Genomic DNA, 17,983 nt, shown 5'->3' with positions numbered 1-17,983 from the left:
TGACAGACACGCAGAGGTCGTGGCATTGAGCACTCCTCTCAGAATGACACTGTCAGACCTTACCACAACAGCGTTGTCTCGCCCGGGAAAACTCCTGTCGATTCAGTAATACCTGATAGACACACCAAAGTATCTTCTAGAGCTAGTGTTTCCCAACTCATAGTCCTTACGTTTTTAAAGATTGATTGATTGATTTGCGAGAGAGAGGGAGGATGAGCTGGGGGGAGAGGGAGATTCTTAAGCAGACTCCCTGCTGAGTGTGGAGCCCAATATGGGGCTTGATCCTAGAACCCTGAGATCATGACCTGAGCCAAAATCAAGAGTTAGGCACCTAACCAGCTGAGCCCACCAGGCTTCCGTTTTTAAATTGTTATCCCAATCTTGTGGTTTTTTTTCAATACCATTTTAGCTTTTCTGCCGCTAATCTTGGTTTTTCTCTCTCACCTGAAAGTAATTTCCCCCGTATATTTCTTTCATCTTAATTTACACTGTGACCCCCAGATCTCTTCTTCCGTTCTGTCCTGTCTTGCTCTTTTTTATGTCGTGAGTTTGTCATGGTTGGTCCGAGCCGTGGTTCTAGAGGAGCCATAGTCAGGGAACTAGCACCTCATGGGGCAGAATCCTCTCATCCGCTGATCACTCTGGCTTCCCTCCCACATCTAAGTCTAGGACTTGCAGACTCCAGGGCTCCAGGACTCCGAACTCTTGGTTTTTGGTGACAATCTTGATTCACATGACGTAGGCAAAGTGATTTGGCTCGTGTAACCGGAAAATCCAGAGTCTCAGACCTAGCCCGGTGCAGGCGCTCGAGTCAGGTTGTCAGGCGCCTGACCCGCTAACTCCCAACTCTGCTTTGCCACCTAGAGCTCTTAATTGGCTTGTTGCCCCTGCCCTCCGCAAACACACACACATGGTAACCTTAGCATCTAAAGCATGTCCTAATTGACCTCCATTCATTGTTGAGTCTGGGGCTTTCAGACACTCCAAACTAGAAAACAGAGCAGCTTTGGCAGACCACCTAGCAGGCTTTCAACCTCTTGCCACATGCCAAGCCAGTGCTACTTGGTAAGGGACTTGCACATGCTGCCTTCAGGTCCTGTGACATCAGCTCCTTCATCGAGTCTTAACCATGTGCCAGGCGCTGGGTCAGATGATGCACATGCGTTGTCGCCAGCCCTTTGCCACATCCCTGGTCACCCGCGCTCTACCTATTAAAGGAAACGGGCACAGAGAAGCTACGTGGCTGAGCCAGGTTGTGTGCCTGCCAGAGGCCACCATTCAGAACCCGGTTTCGGTTTCGCCTGTAGCTAGTCTGTGCTCTAGATAGCACCTTATGGTTGAGAACCAAGGAGAGAACTCGGCTTTTTCTTTTGTAGATTTCTTCTTTCCCTGGTTTAGCTATAGGTGTGTTAAGGGCACTAACTTGTAAGTCCTATTTTTAAACTTTGAACCCTTACATTTGTTTATTAATTGGCTACCATGTTAAAAATGAAAACAGTAATACGTGTACTTGCAAAAAAAAATTTAAGTGGTAGGTAATCCTCTCAGTTGTCAGCTCTGATCCATCCTTGAAGGAGGTAAAATTCATACATGTAAGGATCCGTCCCAGGAACTGAGGGTCAGTCATTCTCACTTCAAGCCCTTAAGGCTGAGAGCTTAACTCAATGGGGACTTTGCAGCTGGAGGGAACCAGCCCCGGGGAAGCGCCTGGCGAACACTCGGACTCCAGCCCCGTGGCTCCAGTCCGGAGTTTTTCTTGAGCTCTTGCTGGTTATCCGTCACTTGCTTGGGTATCCCGCAAACAAATCCAACACAGTCCCCCTGAAATTCTCTCGCCCTTCAATCTGATCCTCCTCCATTCCCTATTTCAGACAGCAACTCGGGCAGCACCCAAGCCATACACGTGAGATCCTAGGCTCGCTGCCTTTTTCATCTGACCAAGTGCTGCCATTTTTATTCCCAGAATATCTTTCCAGTCCATCCCTTGTCATCCCAACCCCCCAAATCCGCGTTTTTCTCATGGGCGTTTCCATGCCCTCAGCCCACTCTTCGCACAGCTCCCAGCGTCTGAGGCCGAGTATATCTGTCTCCCCTGCAGAAGGTCCTGTCGGCACCTGCTGCTGACACGTTCTTTAATCAAACTGAAGCCCTCCTTTGTGACCGGATCCCAGCCACAGTAGGGAGTCACAGGCGACTCTGCCCATGAGTTCATGCTGTAGCAGTGCCGACGGAGCGAACTGACGACCCACCTCCTGTCTTGGTGTACGCTGCTCTCCTGCCTGCCTGGCTAGCTCGTACAGAACCTTAGGACTCTGCTCAGGCCTCCCTGCCTGCCGGTGGCTCTCCCACACATCAGCGCCTCTGCTCAGTTTTCACGTACTTTTTTTTTTTTTAAAGATTTTATTTATTTATTTGACAGAGAGAGACACAGCGACAGAGGGAACACAAGCAGGGGGAGTGGGGGAGGGAGAAGCAGGCTTCCCGCGGAGCAGGGAGCCCGATGCGGGGCTCGATCCCAGGACCCCGGGATCATGACCTGAGCTGAAGGCAGACGCTTAACGACTGAGCCACCCAGGCGCCCCAGTTTTCACGTACTTTTATTTTTTTTTAAGATTTTATTAGAGCACGCACCAAGAGCGTGTGCGCACAAGCAAGGGGGAGCAGGAGAGGGAGAAGCAGGCTTCCTGCTGAGCAGGGAGCCCAATGTGGGGCTCGATCCCAGGACCTCGGGATCATGACCTGAGCCGAAGGCAGACGCTTAACCGGCTGAGCCACCCAGGTGCCCCTGTATAATTTTTTTTGAAGATTGATTTATTTTAGAGAGTTCAGTGGGGAAGGGCAGAGGGAGAAGAGAGAGAATGTCAAGCATACTCCCTGCTGAGCATAGAACCCCACCTGGGGCTTGATCCCAGGACCCTGAGATCATGACCTGAGCCAAAATCAAAGGTCAGCTGCTTAACCAACTGAGCCACCCAGGTGCCCCGTTATTTAAGAGTACTGATTAACAAAAATAAGCCAGTGTATTTCTACCATATCATGGCATTCATTACTAACATTTGGTGTGTGTTTTATAGAAATGGGATCATGCTATTTATAATGTTTTTATTTAAAACACTCATCTTTCCACATCACTGTGTAAAATCTCATATGGCTGGCTACCCACCTATATGCCATCAGTATACTCTTTGTCACATGTACCATGAAGTTTATCCCTTTTTAGTCTGACAGCTTTCAAACCAAACGGAACAGTTCAGTGAAGAGACATATGCACGCACATGCCTGTCACCTGGCTGCCAGCTGTTAACATTGTGCTGTTTTCACTGTTCTTTTCTCTTTTGCTGAACCATCTGAAAGTTAAGTTAGCTGGAGACATCTTGATGCTTTACTCCAAAATGTCAGGGTGTCTCTATCCCGAGAATAAGGTCTGCTCCATAATGCTGTCATTAGACCTGAGAAATCCAACTTATATCACCTACATACAGTCCAGTTCTCAAAACATTCTTTTCCCCCAGTCCTTTCACATACCATGAAGTTGACATATCTCTGGTCCCTTTTAATTTAGAATAGTTGCCCTGTCCTTTTTTCCCCATGGCACAGATGTTTTTAAAGTCCCACCTTCTGGATTCATTTCCTCATGATCAGATTCAGGTTAAATGATTCCAGCCAAACCTGGAGGTGACGTCCGTCTCGGCCCATCAGATCGGGAGCAGCGGTGCTTGTTGCATTCCTGCTGAAGCTGAGTAGGATGCATCACCCGGATTTTAAGTCTCCCTTACACATGGTGAGCTCTCAGCGGGGACGTGTGCTCAGGCCCTGCCTGGTGGTGTGCCCGGTCCATGGTGGGCGTGGAATGGTTTCACGGAGTGAATGAGTGCGCTTGCTGTTGAGGGGACACAGAAGAGCCAAGAGTGATGTGGCAAAACTGGAGACGGGACAGGAAGCCGGTCATGACTGGCCTCATGGCCACCGTGGCACCAAGGAAACGGCCAACCACAGATCCTCAGAGGCATTTGTAGGAGCCCATTAAACCAAATGCACAGGAGCGCCTGGGTGGCTCAGTCAGTTTAGCATCTGCCTTCGGCTCAGGTCATGATCCCAGGGTCCTGGGATCGAGCCCTATGTTGGGTCCTGCGCTCAGTGCAGAGTCTGCTTCTCCCTCTCCCATTTGTGCTTGCTCTCAAATAAAATCATACCAAAAAATAAAAAATGCACACAATCTCATTCTGTTTTAATTCACACACCCTTTGGAATGCTACATTGGGCCAGTTCACGGCCTACCTGTGGTGGCACACGAGTCTGTCAAAGGTTTTTCCAGCAAGTTCTTAGAGTAGAAAGATCTTTGCAGTTGCTTAACATCCAGGTCCTAAAGTAGCATCACCAGCCAATTATCTGTGCGTACTCAGTGACTTTTTCCCTTACTCTGGCTCCTTTGAGACTTCCCACAGCTGCAGGATGTGAACGGGTCCCTCTGCAGGTGTGTGGTTAAGACGGCAGCCAAGTGGTCAGTTCAGCGCAAGCACCGCTGAGCTGTGGGACCTTCAGCGGAAACCACCACGGGGGCATTTTTTGGCAAAATGTGCAGCTGCCAAGGGGTTGTAGCACCAGAAGACCAGTTGACCGCAGATGTTAAACTGTGGTCCATCCCCATGTAAGGAGCCAAGGCCTGTTTTGTCCCCTCGCGGCTCTCCAGTGCCCAGGAGGCACTCAGGCTATTTGCGGATTAGATGCTGCTGTCCGAGAGTAAGGGTGCTCCTTACGCGCCAATCTGGCATCTTCCAAGAACTCGTAAAGTATTAAAACATCTATATAAGGTGCTTCCTGTTGCTGGAAAAGGAGGCATGTCTGTCTCCTGTGCCTGGAGCGACACAGCAGGAACTGGCAGCGCTGGGTGGCCCCGGGAGGGACCCCAGGCCCGGCGGAAGCAGTCAAGCCCTTCCACCGCCTCCCCCCGCAGCCCCGGGAGTCTCTGCCAGCTGAGGGCCCCTCACAGTCCCTGCGCTTCTGTGTCACTACTTCCTATGTACCATAAGCCCTGGACTCCTTCCCTCCTACAAACCAGAAGTTTCGGTAAAAGTAGAGCAACTATTTGACAGGTCTCGAACGAAGTCTCATCGGGAGCAGCCCTCACACACGACCTCACACGGTGCTAAGAATAAAAGCAGCAGCGCTGCTACTTACCGATGTAGGACAAAGGGATCGTGTCAAAGTGACCTTCCAGGAGCAAAGAGAGCTTTCTATCCTCCAAAAGTACTAAATTCTATTAATTTGGAAAGAGATCCATAGGACAGGGAGGAAAAATCAGTCATATATGCTGGTGTCAGCTAATACATCTGATAAGATAAAAAACATTTTTCAGGCAAAAAGTCCTTTTTTCACTAATACTCATTCCTTACACTGAAGGCAATGGGAGAGGAACTTATTTCAGATACACTGCTAGACAAGTCATTTTTTATATGCATGAATACCAATGACTCACCAGACAAATCTTTAAAAATATTAAGCAAAGTTAAGACTCGGGGTGCCTGGGTGGCTCAGTCAGTTAAGCATCTGACTCTTTTTTTTTAAAGATTTTATTTATTTATTTGACAGAGAGACAACGAGAGAGGGAACACAAGCAGGGGGAGTGGGAGAGGGAGTAGCAGGCTTCCCGCGGAGCGGGGAGCCCGATGTAGGGCTCGATCCCAAGACCCTGGGTTAGTGACCTGAGCCGAAGGCAGACGCTTAACGACTGAGCCACTCAGGCGCCCCAAGCATCTGACTCTTGATCTTGGCTCAGGTCTTGATCTCAGGATCATGAGTTCAAGTCCTGCACTGGGCTTCACACCCAGCAGGAGCCTACTTAATAAAATATTAAGTAAAGTCAACATAAGCACTTTACAGGCACTGAAAAACTGAAGACTGAGAACAATGTTGGCTTTATAGATTTATTTTCAAAGGAAAAAACAGACAGTTTAAATACAAGTCTAAACAGAATTACTCTGTCAAAGGCAGCAATAATGCCAAAACGCGTTCTCACTTCCAGACACTCGCCAGCATCTTCCGACTCCTCTCTCAGTGAAAAAAGGGGGTCTGGCAAAGACAAAGTTAGTTCAGTGTTTCTTTTTGGTGCACTGACTTTCAATGACTTGAGGTGCTCAATCCAGGGTAATCAAAGTTACAGACACTTAATACAATGTTTATTAAAAAAAAAAATCAACCACTTCTGCAGCCAATTAAGCCGACTGTGCTCCTTGTCCATGGGGGCCCAGTGTGCCATGGCTGCAAACAGTAGCCTCCTTGGTAGTGTATGCAGCCTGTTGATTGTATGGGTTGCCCTAAGGGACCTTGGAGACAGCCCTTTCCAGTGGATATTGAGGTCTGACCTCATGCTATCTCCAATCTAGGCTGCAGACAGGTATGCGGGGTGCCTTTGGAAAGCCCCAGGGCACAGTAGCCAGGGTCCACATTGGCCAAGTCATCATGTCCATCCGTACCAAGCTGCAGAACAAGGAGCATGTGATTGAGGCCCTACGCAGGGCCAAGTTCAAGTTCCCTGGCCGCCAGAAGATCCACATCTCCAAGAAGTGGGGCTTTACTAAGTTTAATGCGGATGAATTTGAAGACATGGTGGCTGAAAAGTGGCTTATCCCAGATGGCTGTGGGGTCAAATACATCCCTAATCGTGGCCCTTTGGACAAATGGAGGGCTCTGCACTCATGAGAACCTCGGCACTGCCCCCTTTCTATTCATGCCCACCAATAAAACCTACTTCCTGTCAAAAAAAAAAAAAAAAAAGAACCTACCACGCTAGCAACTTTTCAATACCCACCAGAGTATATTTTTTAAAAATGTATGTTTATAATTGAGACAAGCAGTAAAAGATTTTTTTCCTTTACATGAGTTCAGTCAAAATCTGTAGTAGTTATTCTCATAATACTATGTAAATACTTTTATTCACAATAAAACCCAAGGCAAGCAAAAAAAAAAAAAAAAAAAAAAAATCAACCACTTGATCACACTAGAGCCTGAAAAACAATAGCTAATGTCTATATACAGGCTGCTTTACCATGTGCTGTTAAGTAATTTGCATACACTGAATTTTACCTTCAGGAAAGCCTCAAGGAGGCCCTGTCATTATCCCCATTTTACATCTGAGGAAACAGGCACAGAGGCTAGGCAGCCTGCCCAAGATCACCAGACTTACAGATCCGGACAGAGTGGAGAATAAAGCCTGCTGTCTGACTCCAGAGTCCAGCCTCTTAACCAGGAGGCCTCTCCTGCCTGATTAAGAGGCCATCTCAGCTTCCAGGATAGCAGGCTGGGCTGACTTCGGGTGTGAAACCGAGGGCGGCAGAGGTCTCCGCTTCTGGGTTACCCTGCTCAATGTTTTGTACAAGACTGCTTTTATGAGGAGGACAATCAAGGAAGTCCTGTCCAAGAATGAATTGTTCACGGCCCATCTCAAGGATAAAGATTATCACTAAGGCCAGCCCCTCTGAGTGGCAGATAACCAGAAAGGACCTATGTTTTATAACCAGTGAAAATCTGTCAAGCATTTCCAATGTTTCCATTTCTTCCCGAGTCTTACTTTATTGAAGAACTACAGAGAGGTTAATTCTATGGGAGGACATCATTCTGTAAGTTAAATTATTTACCTGATTTATTCATATACATCCTTCTTATCTGCAATGTAATCTACAATTTCTTGTGGACACATTAACTTCTCTGCATCTGTATCAGGAATTTCAAACCCTAAAAGTAAAATGTACAATGCATGAGTGTAGAAAAACAAATCCTTTAAAATTAAACGCATCTCAAACTTCCTTACCACCCAACACGTACATCAAAATTTTCCAGCAACCCTGAATCCCATTTAAGTTATGGGCCAGTTATGTTCTAGACAAGTTATATCCGTATAACAACTGGTTCTTTTTTTAAAAGCTGTAATTCATAGGATAGAAAATTCACCCATTTAAAGTATAAAATTCAGTGGTTTTTAGTGTATTCACAAGTTGTGCAACCATCACCATCATCTAATTCCAGGACATTTTCATGAACATGTTCCCATCCTACCCCTAACTGATAACATCCCTCTAGTGAGCATAATCTGTGAGCAATTTTAACTATGTTCTGCTCTGTAGGATAGCACAGAAGCCCCTTGGCTTTCATTCAGGCAACTTACCCAAAAACTGAGCCATGGACCCTTAAAAGGTCTCCTGTGCACAAGTGTCTGAGAAACAAGCATAACCTGGGAGTGTGCATGGGAGGCACGGCAGAAAACCAGGTCTCTGCATGTGTGTGTACGTGTGTGTGTGTGTGTGTCCCGGGCACACCTAGTTACTTCTCTGGGCATGGCCATTCAGGGTGCTCAGGTGTGCTCAGCTTCTCCACAGGTGAGATTCTGCCTTCACCTTGGAGCCCCACGTAGAGCATCCAAATCCCATCCTCCCCCAAGCTGCTTCTGGTCACTCAGCCCTCGGCACCACACTGGGCCCTCTGCTGGCCCCACGCCAAGTGTGTTCTAAGTGAGTGCACCATCCCTAGTATTGACTTCATCTGACAGTAAGCACATGGGGGGGGGGGGTGCTGTTTCTATTTCTATATTTGATTCAAATTCCAGTTGTGACCCCCAGCATTTCTTCCACCTAAATCATGAATCACACTGTGCAGACCCCAGACTTAGCCTGTTACCAAATTCGTCCTCCATGGCCATGATAATTTCCACTTGGTCCAAACTGTCTAAGCCCAGGTCTTTCATAAAGTGGGAATTTACCGAGAGCTGCAAGAAAGGAACACCAGACACAAAAAGTCCGTGACAGTTTTTGCTTCTCAAGATAACAGAGAGGTACAATGTCACTTAATCATTACATAGAAGATGCTTAATATAAAGAGGCCATATTTTAAATAAGAAGAGTGATAACCAGCATTTTATGTTTAACCTGTGCCAGCATATACTTAGTGTGCTTTATATGTTAACTTATTCAAGCTTCTTTTGAAAGGATTAACAATATACACAAAGCTAATGATGGATTTCACTTTATATATTTTATTAAGATCTTTCATCACTGCTTGGGAAAACTATCCTGGGGACGGAATGTACAACGTGGTGACCATACTAACGCTACACTGCATATTTGGAAGCTGCTAGGACAGTAACCTTAAAAATCTTCATCATAAGAAAAAAGTTTCTATAATGATGTGTGGTGACGGATGTTAACCAGACTTACCATGATCAATTCACAGTTTTGGGGGGGTGGGGGAGAGAATCTTATACAGGCTCCATGCCCAGCGCAGAGCTGGACACGGGGCTCGATCTCACAACCCTGAGATCATGACCTGAGCTGAAATCAAGAATCAGACACTTAACCGACTGAGACACCCAGGTGCACCCCCTTTTTTTCCAGTTCACAATATTATACAAATATCATTGTTGTACACCTAAAACTAGTGTTATATGTCAATTAGACCTCAATAATAAAAACCCTACTATCCTACCTACAGAGCAGATTCAATTATTACAGAAGGAATTTGTTTATGCACCTCTATGAGAAAAATGCCAGTGGTTAAGTTAAAAAAGCAAGGTGCAGAACAGTGTTTGCAGTATTCTACCACTTGTGTGTTTTTAAAAAGGAGAGTGGGGCGCCTCAGTGGCTCAGTCAGTTAAGCATCTGCCTTAGGCTCAGGTCATGATCCCAGGGTCCTCCCTGCTCAGCAGGGAGTCGGCTTCTCCCTCTCCCTCTGCCCATCCCGCCACCCCGCTTGTGCACACGCACTCTCTCTCAAATAAATCTTTAAAAATAAATAAAAGGGTAGGAGATAAAGGTCACATAGTACATAAAATATACGTACTTATGTGAATACACTTCCTTGCATATGTATTGAGTATCTCTGGAAAGATAACGCGAGAAGCTGATTCCACTGGCTGCCTCCAAGAAGGGGAACCAGGTGGCTGGGAGTCAGGGAGACTTTTTACTCCATATCCTTTTGGACCCTCTGAATTCTGTACTGATTAAATACTCATTTAAAGAAAAAACATTAAGCCACATCGATTACCTTCTCTGGGTCAATCTTGTCATAAAGTTTCAAGACATAAAGAACACGGTCCCTGATGCCCTCTAACGTCAGAGGGGGCGCGTCACTGTACCGGCGGCACAACTGTGTCACTGGAACCTAGAACAAGGGCAGGGAGAGTTGTTGAACCGAAGACGAATGCACACTCGCTTACACACACTTTGCAGAGCTTTTAGTGCTTCCCGAGAACCACCTCCTCTGATTCTAACTGTAGCCATTAGGCCACCCAGAGTCACAACACTGGGTTATTTTCAGAAGCCCTGGCAGTCCAGCAGCATAAAAAATGGGCCTCCCATCCCCTCAGAGCCAGGACCCCGCCCCCCCCCGCCCCGGCTCCTGCATTCAGCACTCTGGCTCTGGCCACTAGTCTGGCTCTGGGAGACAGGCTGCCGCTAAAATCGTGCAGGGTCTGCAGACGAGTGTCTTCTTGTGGCACCTGCTGCAGCGCCTAGCCACTGTCACCTTTAATCGGCACACCTGAGGCAAGATGGCACACCCGGGAAGAGCTGTCATGGTAAACAAAGAGGCAGCTCCCTGGAGGAGCACACACAGGAAGGTCCAATATGGCCCCTGACCTCAGCCAGGACGCATGAGCCAGCTACCAACCCCCACACGAGGGAGCCCGACAGACCTCATAGTCCAATCTGTTTCCCTTCGGGGGAGGCTTGTCTTATTGCCACCAGCCAAACCATGAGCCTTTCTGAGTTTTGCCATGATGGGAGTAATATCTCAAATGTCTGTGATACTAGCCTACTTGATAATCAACTAGGTATTAGGGTGTTGGCTGGATTCTTTCACCAAATATGGAAGGAACTCCAACTTAGAGCTCAGCAGGCTTAATGCCATGGAAGGTACAATACAGAACAAGAAGAAACAAAACAGCTGTCTGACAGTTCTGCTCACTGCAGAAGTCCCCAATCTGAACTGGTCTGTTTACCTTCTAAAGGTGATGTTAAGTCTGGAGTTCTTAAGTTAATTTGGAGTTCTGACAGCATTTCCCCTTAGAAAGTGGGTTTGCATGGTCCCTTGAGACTGACAAAGGTCTATGAAAATCATAATAAAAAACACTGCCTAATGAACGAAACCTGTATACACCTGTTTAAGAAATATTTACCTTCAAAAAAAAAAAATCAGGTACTGAAATCAGGTTTAATCAGCAAGCTATAGAGAGATTAGATGAAGAGCTTTATGGATATTCTAAAGGATTTCTAAGTGCTTTCGGAGTTGAAGAGCACTGGTTCTCTTGTCTCTATGTATATAGCGTCCTTTCATTTCCGACTGCAGCATGGGTTACGGAGACCTCCGCTACGGGAACATCTCCAGGCCTACTTATCCACAATCACTAGAAGTCTCCAAGCCACAAATAAAATGAAACAGCAGAAGGCAAAGAGACAGAGGGAGGAACAATGAGTTAAGTGGTGATGACAGGAAAGAAGTTTGAGCGGGAAGGATCTAACAGAGGCCTTGTCTGTGTGCACATCAAGAAGTGGTATGAGGGGGGATTACTGCTGAGGAGAAAGAGAAAACGGGACCTTCGCTGCAGAGCCCACGAGGAAGGATGAGGCTGGGGATGGCACACGGGACACAACTACCCAAGTGGCCCACTAGGGGTCAGCACCGTCCCCAGCCACACCAGCAGGTGCCCAAACGTGGGCCAGTGGGCACCACTCGGAGAAATTAAAGGGGTCTCCACGTGGAGAGCACAGGCCAGTCCAAAGTGGGGGGCTCCAGTGGGCTCAGCACGGGGCAGGCAGGTCTAGTGGGTGACAGCTCCGACTCTGGAATAAGACCGCCTACATCTGTGCCCTGGCACTAGCTTTCTTACTAGCTGTGTGGCCTCGGGCAAGTTACTTAACCCTCCAGTGTCACAGTTTCCATATTTGTAAAATGGGGATAAGCAACAGGACAAAGCTCACAGCACCGCTGTGAGGCGTCACTGAGGGAATGTGAAGGACTCCGAACACGGCCAGGCACATCCACGGTGAGTGCTGCTGAGGGCTGTCTAGGAGGATCGGGCTCCGAGACTCTGGCGGTAGTGTGGCCCCAAGGTACTTGATCCCACTCCTTCCCTCTCAAGCCTCTCCTCCTGGTCTCTCTACGCACTTATCATCAGTCAGACTATGGCGCTGCACTGGGCACTTTACAAACCATCACCTCCTTTAGTTCTGACATCAGTCCCATTTTACAGACAGGAAACAGGAGACAGAGAAAGGTATCCCGCCCCAGGCCTCCCAGCGTGGCCTCTGGGGAGGGCCTTACTGCCTCCTTCCTGCTGGATCTCAGCTGTTTAAAAAAAAGAGGCGGCACAGAAAACAGGCAAGCAGCTCAGCAGTGTCCCCGACAGTCAACAATGTTTCTGGTGGTGTTTTTCCCCAAGGTCTACACTTAACAATTCTATGTGACATAAGTCACTTCCCACAGCCATCAGAGAAGGCACTGTGCAGGAGAAGAATGACTACCCACTAGACTAGTAGAAACCAATAGCCTGGTTCCTCCATCGAAACGCATCTGTATCCACTCAGGTACATCTCTGACTAAGGGAAACTGAGGAACCTCAGTTTAAAGCTCAGGAGGCAGCTTTTTTTCTTTTTTTTTTTTTAAGATTTTATTTATTTGAGAGCGAGCGAGCGAGAGAGAGCATGAGCCGGGGGCAAGGAGAGGGAGAAGCAGGCTCCCTGCAGAGCGGGGCTCTATGCGGAGCTTGATCCCAGGGCCCCCGGATCATGACCTGAGCCGAAGCTTAACCAACTGAGCCACCCAAGCGCCCCCAGGAGGCAGCTTTAAAGGCCAGCTCTACCAGCTGCCCCTGGACGGCTCCACCCTGGTAGCCGACATCCTCGGTGTCAGTTTGGAAATAAATTCCGTACCTGTCTTCCAAAACTCCTGCTTGTAGACCTCTATTCCTTGTCGGCCACCTGGCGCTCTGGCCAGACACCTGAGAGCCTACCCCCACTCTTCCCACTGTCTCACCATCCATGTTTACTGGGCCACCCAGCCTGGCTGATTGGGAGGAAAGATCTCACTTATTCAACCAACCTTGTTGCATGTTCACTCCCTGCAACCTAAACAGAACATCCACATTCCTCAGCACCCTTCACAACATGCCTACGTCTTTATCTCAACTCAGGTCTCTCCATTCCACAGGCACCCTGAGGGTCAACCGTAGGAGTGCCGGGCTCTCCTGGCCTCTGCACATGCTGTCACACCCTGCCCTTTGAGACCGTGCTCACCGGGGGTGCTGGTTAGGTCCCTCCTCTGTGCTGTGCACACACCTGTCCTCACGTGTGGCTATGTCTTGTCTTCCTACACAGGACTGTCTCCGCAGCCTCTGAGCTCTACCTCCTGTACCGAGCACTGTGCTGTGGGCTGGAACTACAAAGATAAATAAAACGTGACCGCTACCCTCAGAGAAGCTTATGGTCTAATGGAAAAGATCGAGCCAAATAGATTATTTAAGTTGTAATAAAAATGTGGCAAGAGAGGTGCCTGGGTGGCTCAGTGGGTTAAGCGTCTGCCTTTGCCTCGGGCCATGATCCCAGGGTCCTGGGATGGAGCCTCATGGCCGGCTCCCTGCTCAGCAGGGAGTCTGCTTCTCCATCTCCCTTTGCCCCTCCCCCCGCTCATGTCTCTCTCAAATAAATAAATAAAATCTTTAAAAAAAAAAAAAAAATGTGGCAAGAGCCACGACAGACGTATTTGTAGGCTGCTTCCTGAACAAGAGCTGTCATTCAGTCCTTGACAGGCAAGGAAGAAAGAGATACCAAATTTGGAGTTAGCCCTGGAAGGACAAGGACATCCAAGGAGGGAAGGCCAGGCCAAGAAAATGAGGCATGGGAGTGTAGTGGGTCTGTGTGGGAAGAAATGACTTCATGTTGCTGGAGACTGAAGGTTAAGGTGGGACACAGGCTCTGAGGCTCAAGAGGCAGGGCCCAGGGCTGCAGACACCTGAAAAAGACAAAACAGCTGAGCACTCCCTGCACAAGCGATTTGCCTTCATCTGGGTGCCGTGCCCCACAGAACTCTTCGGAAGTCTTCTTTGTGCTCTGGCTTTGAGACAGTTCAGATATGGGGCCCGCTTGGGTCAAGTACAAGACTTCCAGGTTACATTCTAGGCCACTACCCTTGTTTTTCTTACCTTCTGTTTTATACTGTCTCGTATTTTTATATCCAGGAGAACTGCTTTAGCTCCTTTTGGGAGGGTAAAGAGTTGGAATATAAATGAAGAACTAGTTGCCGTGGAGTCAGCAAAGTGGATGGATCTGAGGAGAAAAAATCTAATGGAACAGAATGGGTGGAGTGAGCAATAGTCCCAATGAAATGAGCAAGGGCTGGAGGTGGAAGTTTGGGGTAACTGGGAAACAGGCAATAGCAGAAACCAAGAGAGTGAAGACACAGACAAGAAAGAGAGCGTGGTAAGAGATCTTTGGAACTTACCAACATTTAAGGATTAGACAAAGTGCCAAAGGGTAGGAGCAGAGAGGTAGAGGGAAAGAACGAACCAAGACAGTGTAGAACGGCCTCAGGAACACAGCAGCAGAGAATGAGCTGGCACGTTTAACATGAGGCTGCAGCATCCAATGAGATATTAACTAGTGTCTTTCTTTTATATGTATCTCTAAACCCTTCACCTAGAATAAGGTCTGGGAGCCCACTGGAAATGAAGCCTCTTGGGCCCCTTCCCAGAATCTGTATTTTAACCCAAGGGATCTATAACAATCAAGTCTGAGAATCAGTGCTCTATGAATAAGGACAATCACTTTGCATTTTAGCTTAATGTGGAAATCAGTCTCAGGAAAAAAACACTCGGCAACTCTACATAATGCCCTCTTAACTTCAGGGTGACACTGTTAACCTTTTGATTCAGGCAATGGGGCTAGTGCCCTATGAATTAATCCATTGCATTGTCAGTAAATCTCAACCCTAGCCACATAAAATAATCACTTGGTGAGTTCTAAAAACAGACACCCAGACACCCCAGCTCTAGAGACAATGACTAATTTGACCTGGGCATCCTTATGTTTTATTCTAAATGTAGTCAATACTGAAATACTGAAACCACTATTAAGTTCACAGGTTTGGGGGGGGAGGTTCCTCAACTTGGCCTTGAGAGTCTATTCTACGTTAAGGCAGTAGTTCTTGATCTTGGCCAAACCCTTTAATCATCTGGGGAACTTAAATGAAAACCCATGCCAGGGCCTCACTCAGAGAAGTAAATCAAAAGGGGGAGGGAGGGTTGGGCAAGGGATTTTTCCCCTCTTTTAAGCTGCTCAGGTGATTTGAATGTGCAACTAGGGTTGAAAATCACTGCCCTAACCAAAATTTCTGCCTCACAAAGGTTCCCTCGGACAGAAAGGCTAGATACTACTTTCTTCCTATCTTTACTTCCAGGAGGCCTGTAAACAGGCAAAAGGGACTAGGGAGAAATCCTGGACGCGGACTGGTCTGGAGAAGGTTGTAGGCCAGTGTGGCTTCTCTTTTGTACTCTGTCATCAGTTTTCCCCTAGAAAGCTATCACAACATTTGTCATTACCACCACGACTAACGGAGAGTTTACCAAGCACCCCAACTAGGTGCTCTCAAAACCTTGTTGCACCTCCACGAAGTAGAGCCTAGTACCCCAACTTTGCCGTTCAGACCGACAGTACCGAGGTCACGAGACTGGCCCAAAGTTTCGGAAAGTGGCAGGCAGCATTCGAACCCAGGGGTGTTTGATTGGAAGGTGTGCGCCCCGGCTCGTTAGCACTAGGTCATCTGGGCTCCCAGCAGGGGTCAACCAAGCACCGTGAGGGAGTGGGATGGGCGGAGAGCCAGATGTCTACCGGTCACCCCAGCCGCGACTGGCGTGGCCCCGCTGCCTGGCCCCTCCCCCCTACCCCGATCCCTGACCCCTGCCAAGCCCCAGCAAAGTCACCGCGAGTCACCTGCGCGAGCACCGAGGCTGGCTGCGGAGCCCCAGGCCTCGTCCGGGCCCCCGCGGGGCACAGGGTGATGCTGAGCGGCCGGGCCGCGGCCAACGTGGGAAGCCGTGGCAGCGGCGCGAAGGCCGCGGGCAGTCGGCGGACACAAGCGGAAAGGACACGAGACGCCATGCCTACGCCGACCCAGGATGCACTGCGCCGCGCCCTCCGGCCCAGTTTCCTCTCCGAGGGGCGCAGGGGACGCACAGAGCGGCGCAGCCGGACGCTGCTGGCGGTAGCGGCCCCTAGCGGCTCCTGGCGGCACTGCTGCCTCCGGGCGCGCGGTCCAGCCATCCAGGGCCAGAGGCAAAAGGCTGCTAGCGTTGGAACCTCGTTCCTCCGGTCTTTCCCTAAATACTAATCATTGGCACAAAAAGGAACTTGTTTGGATTTATTCTCTGAACGTTCTTTTTTTAAAAAATTTATTTATTTAACACAGAGAGACAGAGCGAGAGAGGGAACACAAGCAGGGGGATGACCTGAGCCAAAGGCAGATGCCTAATGACTGAGCCACCCAGGCGCCCCTGAGCGTTCTGACATACATTTGTTTAGAAGTTTTGACGCCGCTATTATTCCATAGGTATTAAAATTATGTAAGGGTCGCCTGGCTGGCTCAGTCAGAAGACCCTGCGACTCTCGGATCTCCGGGTAATGAGTTCAAGCCCCATGGTGGGAGTAATGATTACTAAAAAAACATAAATAAATAAACTTTAAAAAATAAGCAAATAAAAATAAAATAGACTGCATAGTACCCTCCCACTGTTGTAAAATTATTTCTATTTACACATGCATTAAGAAATTGAGTATCTGTTATGTGCTAGTTGTTATGTGCCAGTTGCTACAGCAGTGGGCAAGCCAGGCGGTCTATTCTCATAGAGTTTACATTCTAGTGGGAAGATAGAGAATAAACAAATAAAAATAAACACCTCCCCTAAGACAAAAAATCAGGGAAGTAGTGATAAGTACAATGAAGAACAGTAAAGTAGGGAGGCAGATAGTGAGGGAGTACAGCAGGTGCGTTATTTTAGATAGGGCGTCCCCGAAGTCCTCTTTTAGGAGGTGATATCTGAGCTGAGATTTTCATCCATCTGGGGGAGGGAATACAGAGCCTCAGGAATCACCCTGCTGCTGGTGATGCCCACCAGAGTGTCCGTGGCAGTGCAAACAGTTGACACCAGGCTTCTCTAGCATCCTGATTCCATCACCATCACTTTCCTGCTTATTAATCAATTGGAAGCATAATTGTATCCCCTCTTTGGGAATGGTCAGTAAATAAATGGTCCAGCTCCATTTTGGGTGGCAGCCTTCTATTTCTGCAGAAAACCAGCACCAAAAGATCTGATTGGAATCCGAGGATCAGGGCCCATTCGTTCTGCTTAAGCCACCAGTGACACACCAGCCTCTGCTTGCTCCTTCCTGGTCACACTCCAGGCCAGACCCATGGGACAGACATGTGATGTGACCATGCAGCATTAACAGCAGAGGGAGCACGCAAAAAGAGCCTGATCGACATACTAAGTCCCAAACTGGAACCCTCTCTTCCCACAACCGATCTGTATTTCTGTCACATTGAATTCTTTTGGTCAAAAATAATAAATCCCCTTTTATTTAAATGACATACTTTGTTCCCCAGGGTCTTTGACCCACGCTTGACTTTAAAAACCCAAGTTTTCAGAATTGTTGCACTCCAGAGGCTTCCAATCCCACCTGCATCCAGCCCTGGCCTCGTCTCTGGGGCTCAGAGTCCTTTATCCAACTGTTGATTACCAGATGATCCGTAAGCATTCGAATGAGCTGTCTTCCCCCTTGTGTGTTCTGTTTCAGCTGCTGACACCATTACCCACTACGCCAGAAATTTAAGATTCCTTCCTCTCCTACCTAAATCATGCATTCACTTAGCCCTGCTCATTTCTTTTCCTTCCTAAATCTCTCTCCAGTTCAGGTCTTTCATTGCAGTCCCTGCTGCAGAGGAGGCC

General features: G+C 48.1%; 1 protein-coding gene and 1 non-coding gene across 2 annotated transcripts; one reads left to right on the top strand and one right to left on the bottom strand.

Moving 5' to 3' along the window:
• Positions 1–5,910: 5,910 nt before the first annotated feature.
• On the bottom strand, positions 5,911–16,193 carry NDUFAB1 (NADH:ubiquinone oxidoreductase subunit AB1). Its single transcript, XM_036111169.2, has 5 exons — positions 15,972–16,193; positions 10,033–10,149; positions 8,671–8,758; positions 7,635–7,731; positions 5,911–6,069 (listed from the first exon to the last, which is right to left on the bottom strand). Exons 1-4 carry the CDS (start codon positions 16,137–16,139, stop codon positions 7,640–7,642), a joined length of 465 nt encoding a protein of 154 aa, XP_035967062.1. The 5' UTR covers positions 16,140–16,193; the 3' UTR covers positions 5,911–6,069; positions 7,635–7,639.
• Positions 6,203–6,336, top strand: LOC118547610 (small nucleolar RNA SNORA70). The gene has a single exon (XR_004923174.1). It is a non-coding gene; the product is annotated as a small nucleolar RNA SNORA70 (small nucleolar RNA).
• Positions 16,194–17,983: the final 1,790 nt, after the last annotated feature.

The sequence above is a fragment of the Halichoerus grypus genome, chromosome 6 (genome assembly GCF_964656455.1).
Source record: "Halichoerus grypus chromosome 6, mHalGry1.hap1.1, whole genome shotgun sequence".
Classification (NCBI taxonomy): domain Eukaryota; kingdom Metazoa; phylum Chordata; class Mammalia; order Carnivora; family Phocidae; genus Halichoerus; species Halichoerus grypus.
The sequence above is the reverse complement of the archived record's forward strand: the minus strand, read 5'-3'. Positions and strand labels throughout refer to the sequence as shown.

Coding starts and splice junctions, on each gene's coding strand:
- NDUFAB1 (XM_036111169.2), bottom strand. CDS start 16,139: ATGGCGTCTCGTGTCCTTTCCGCTTGTGTCCGCCGACTGCCCGCGGCC. Junction 10,150..15,971: donor CAGCCTCGGTGCTCGCGCAG/GTGACTCGCGGT, acceptor CCCTTGTTCTAG/GTTCCAGTGACACAGTTGTG. Junction 8,759..10,032: donor ACAAGATTGACCCAGAGAAG/GTAATCGATGTG, acceptor CCTTTCTTGCAG/CTCTCGGTAAATTCCCACTT.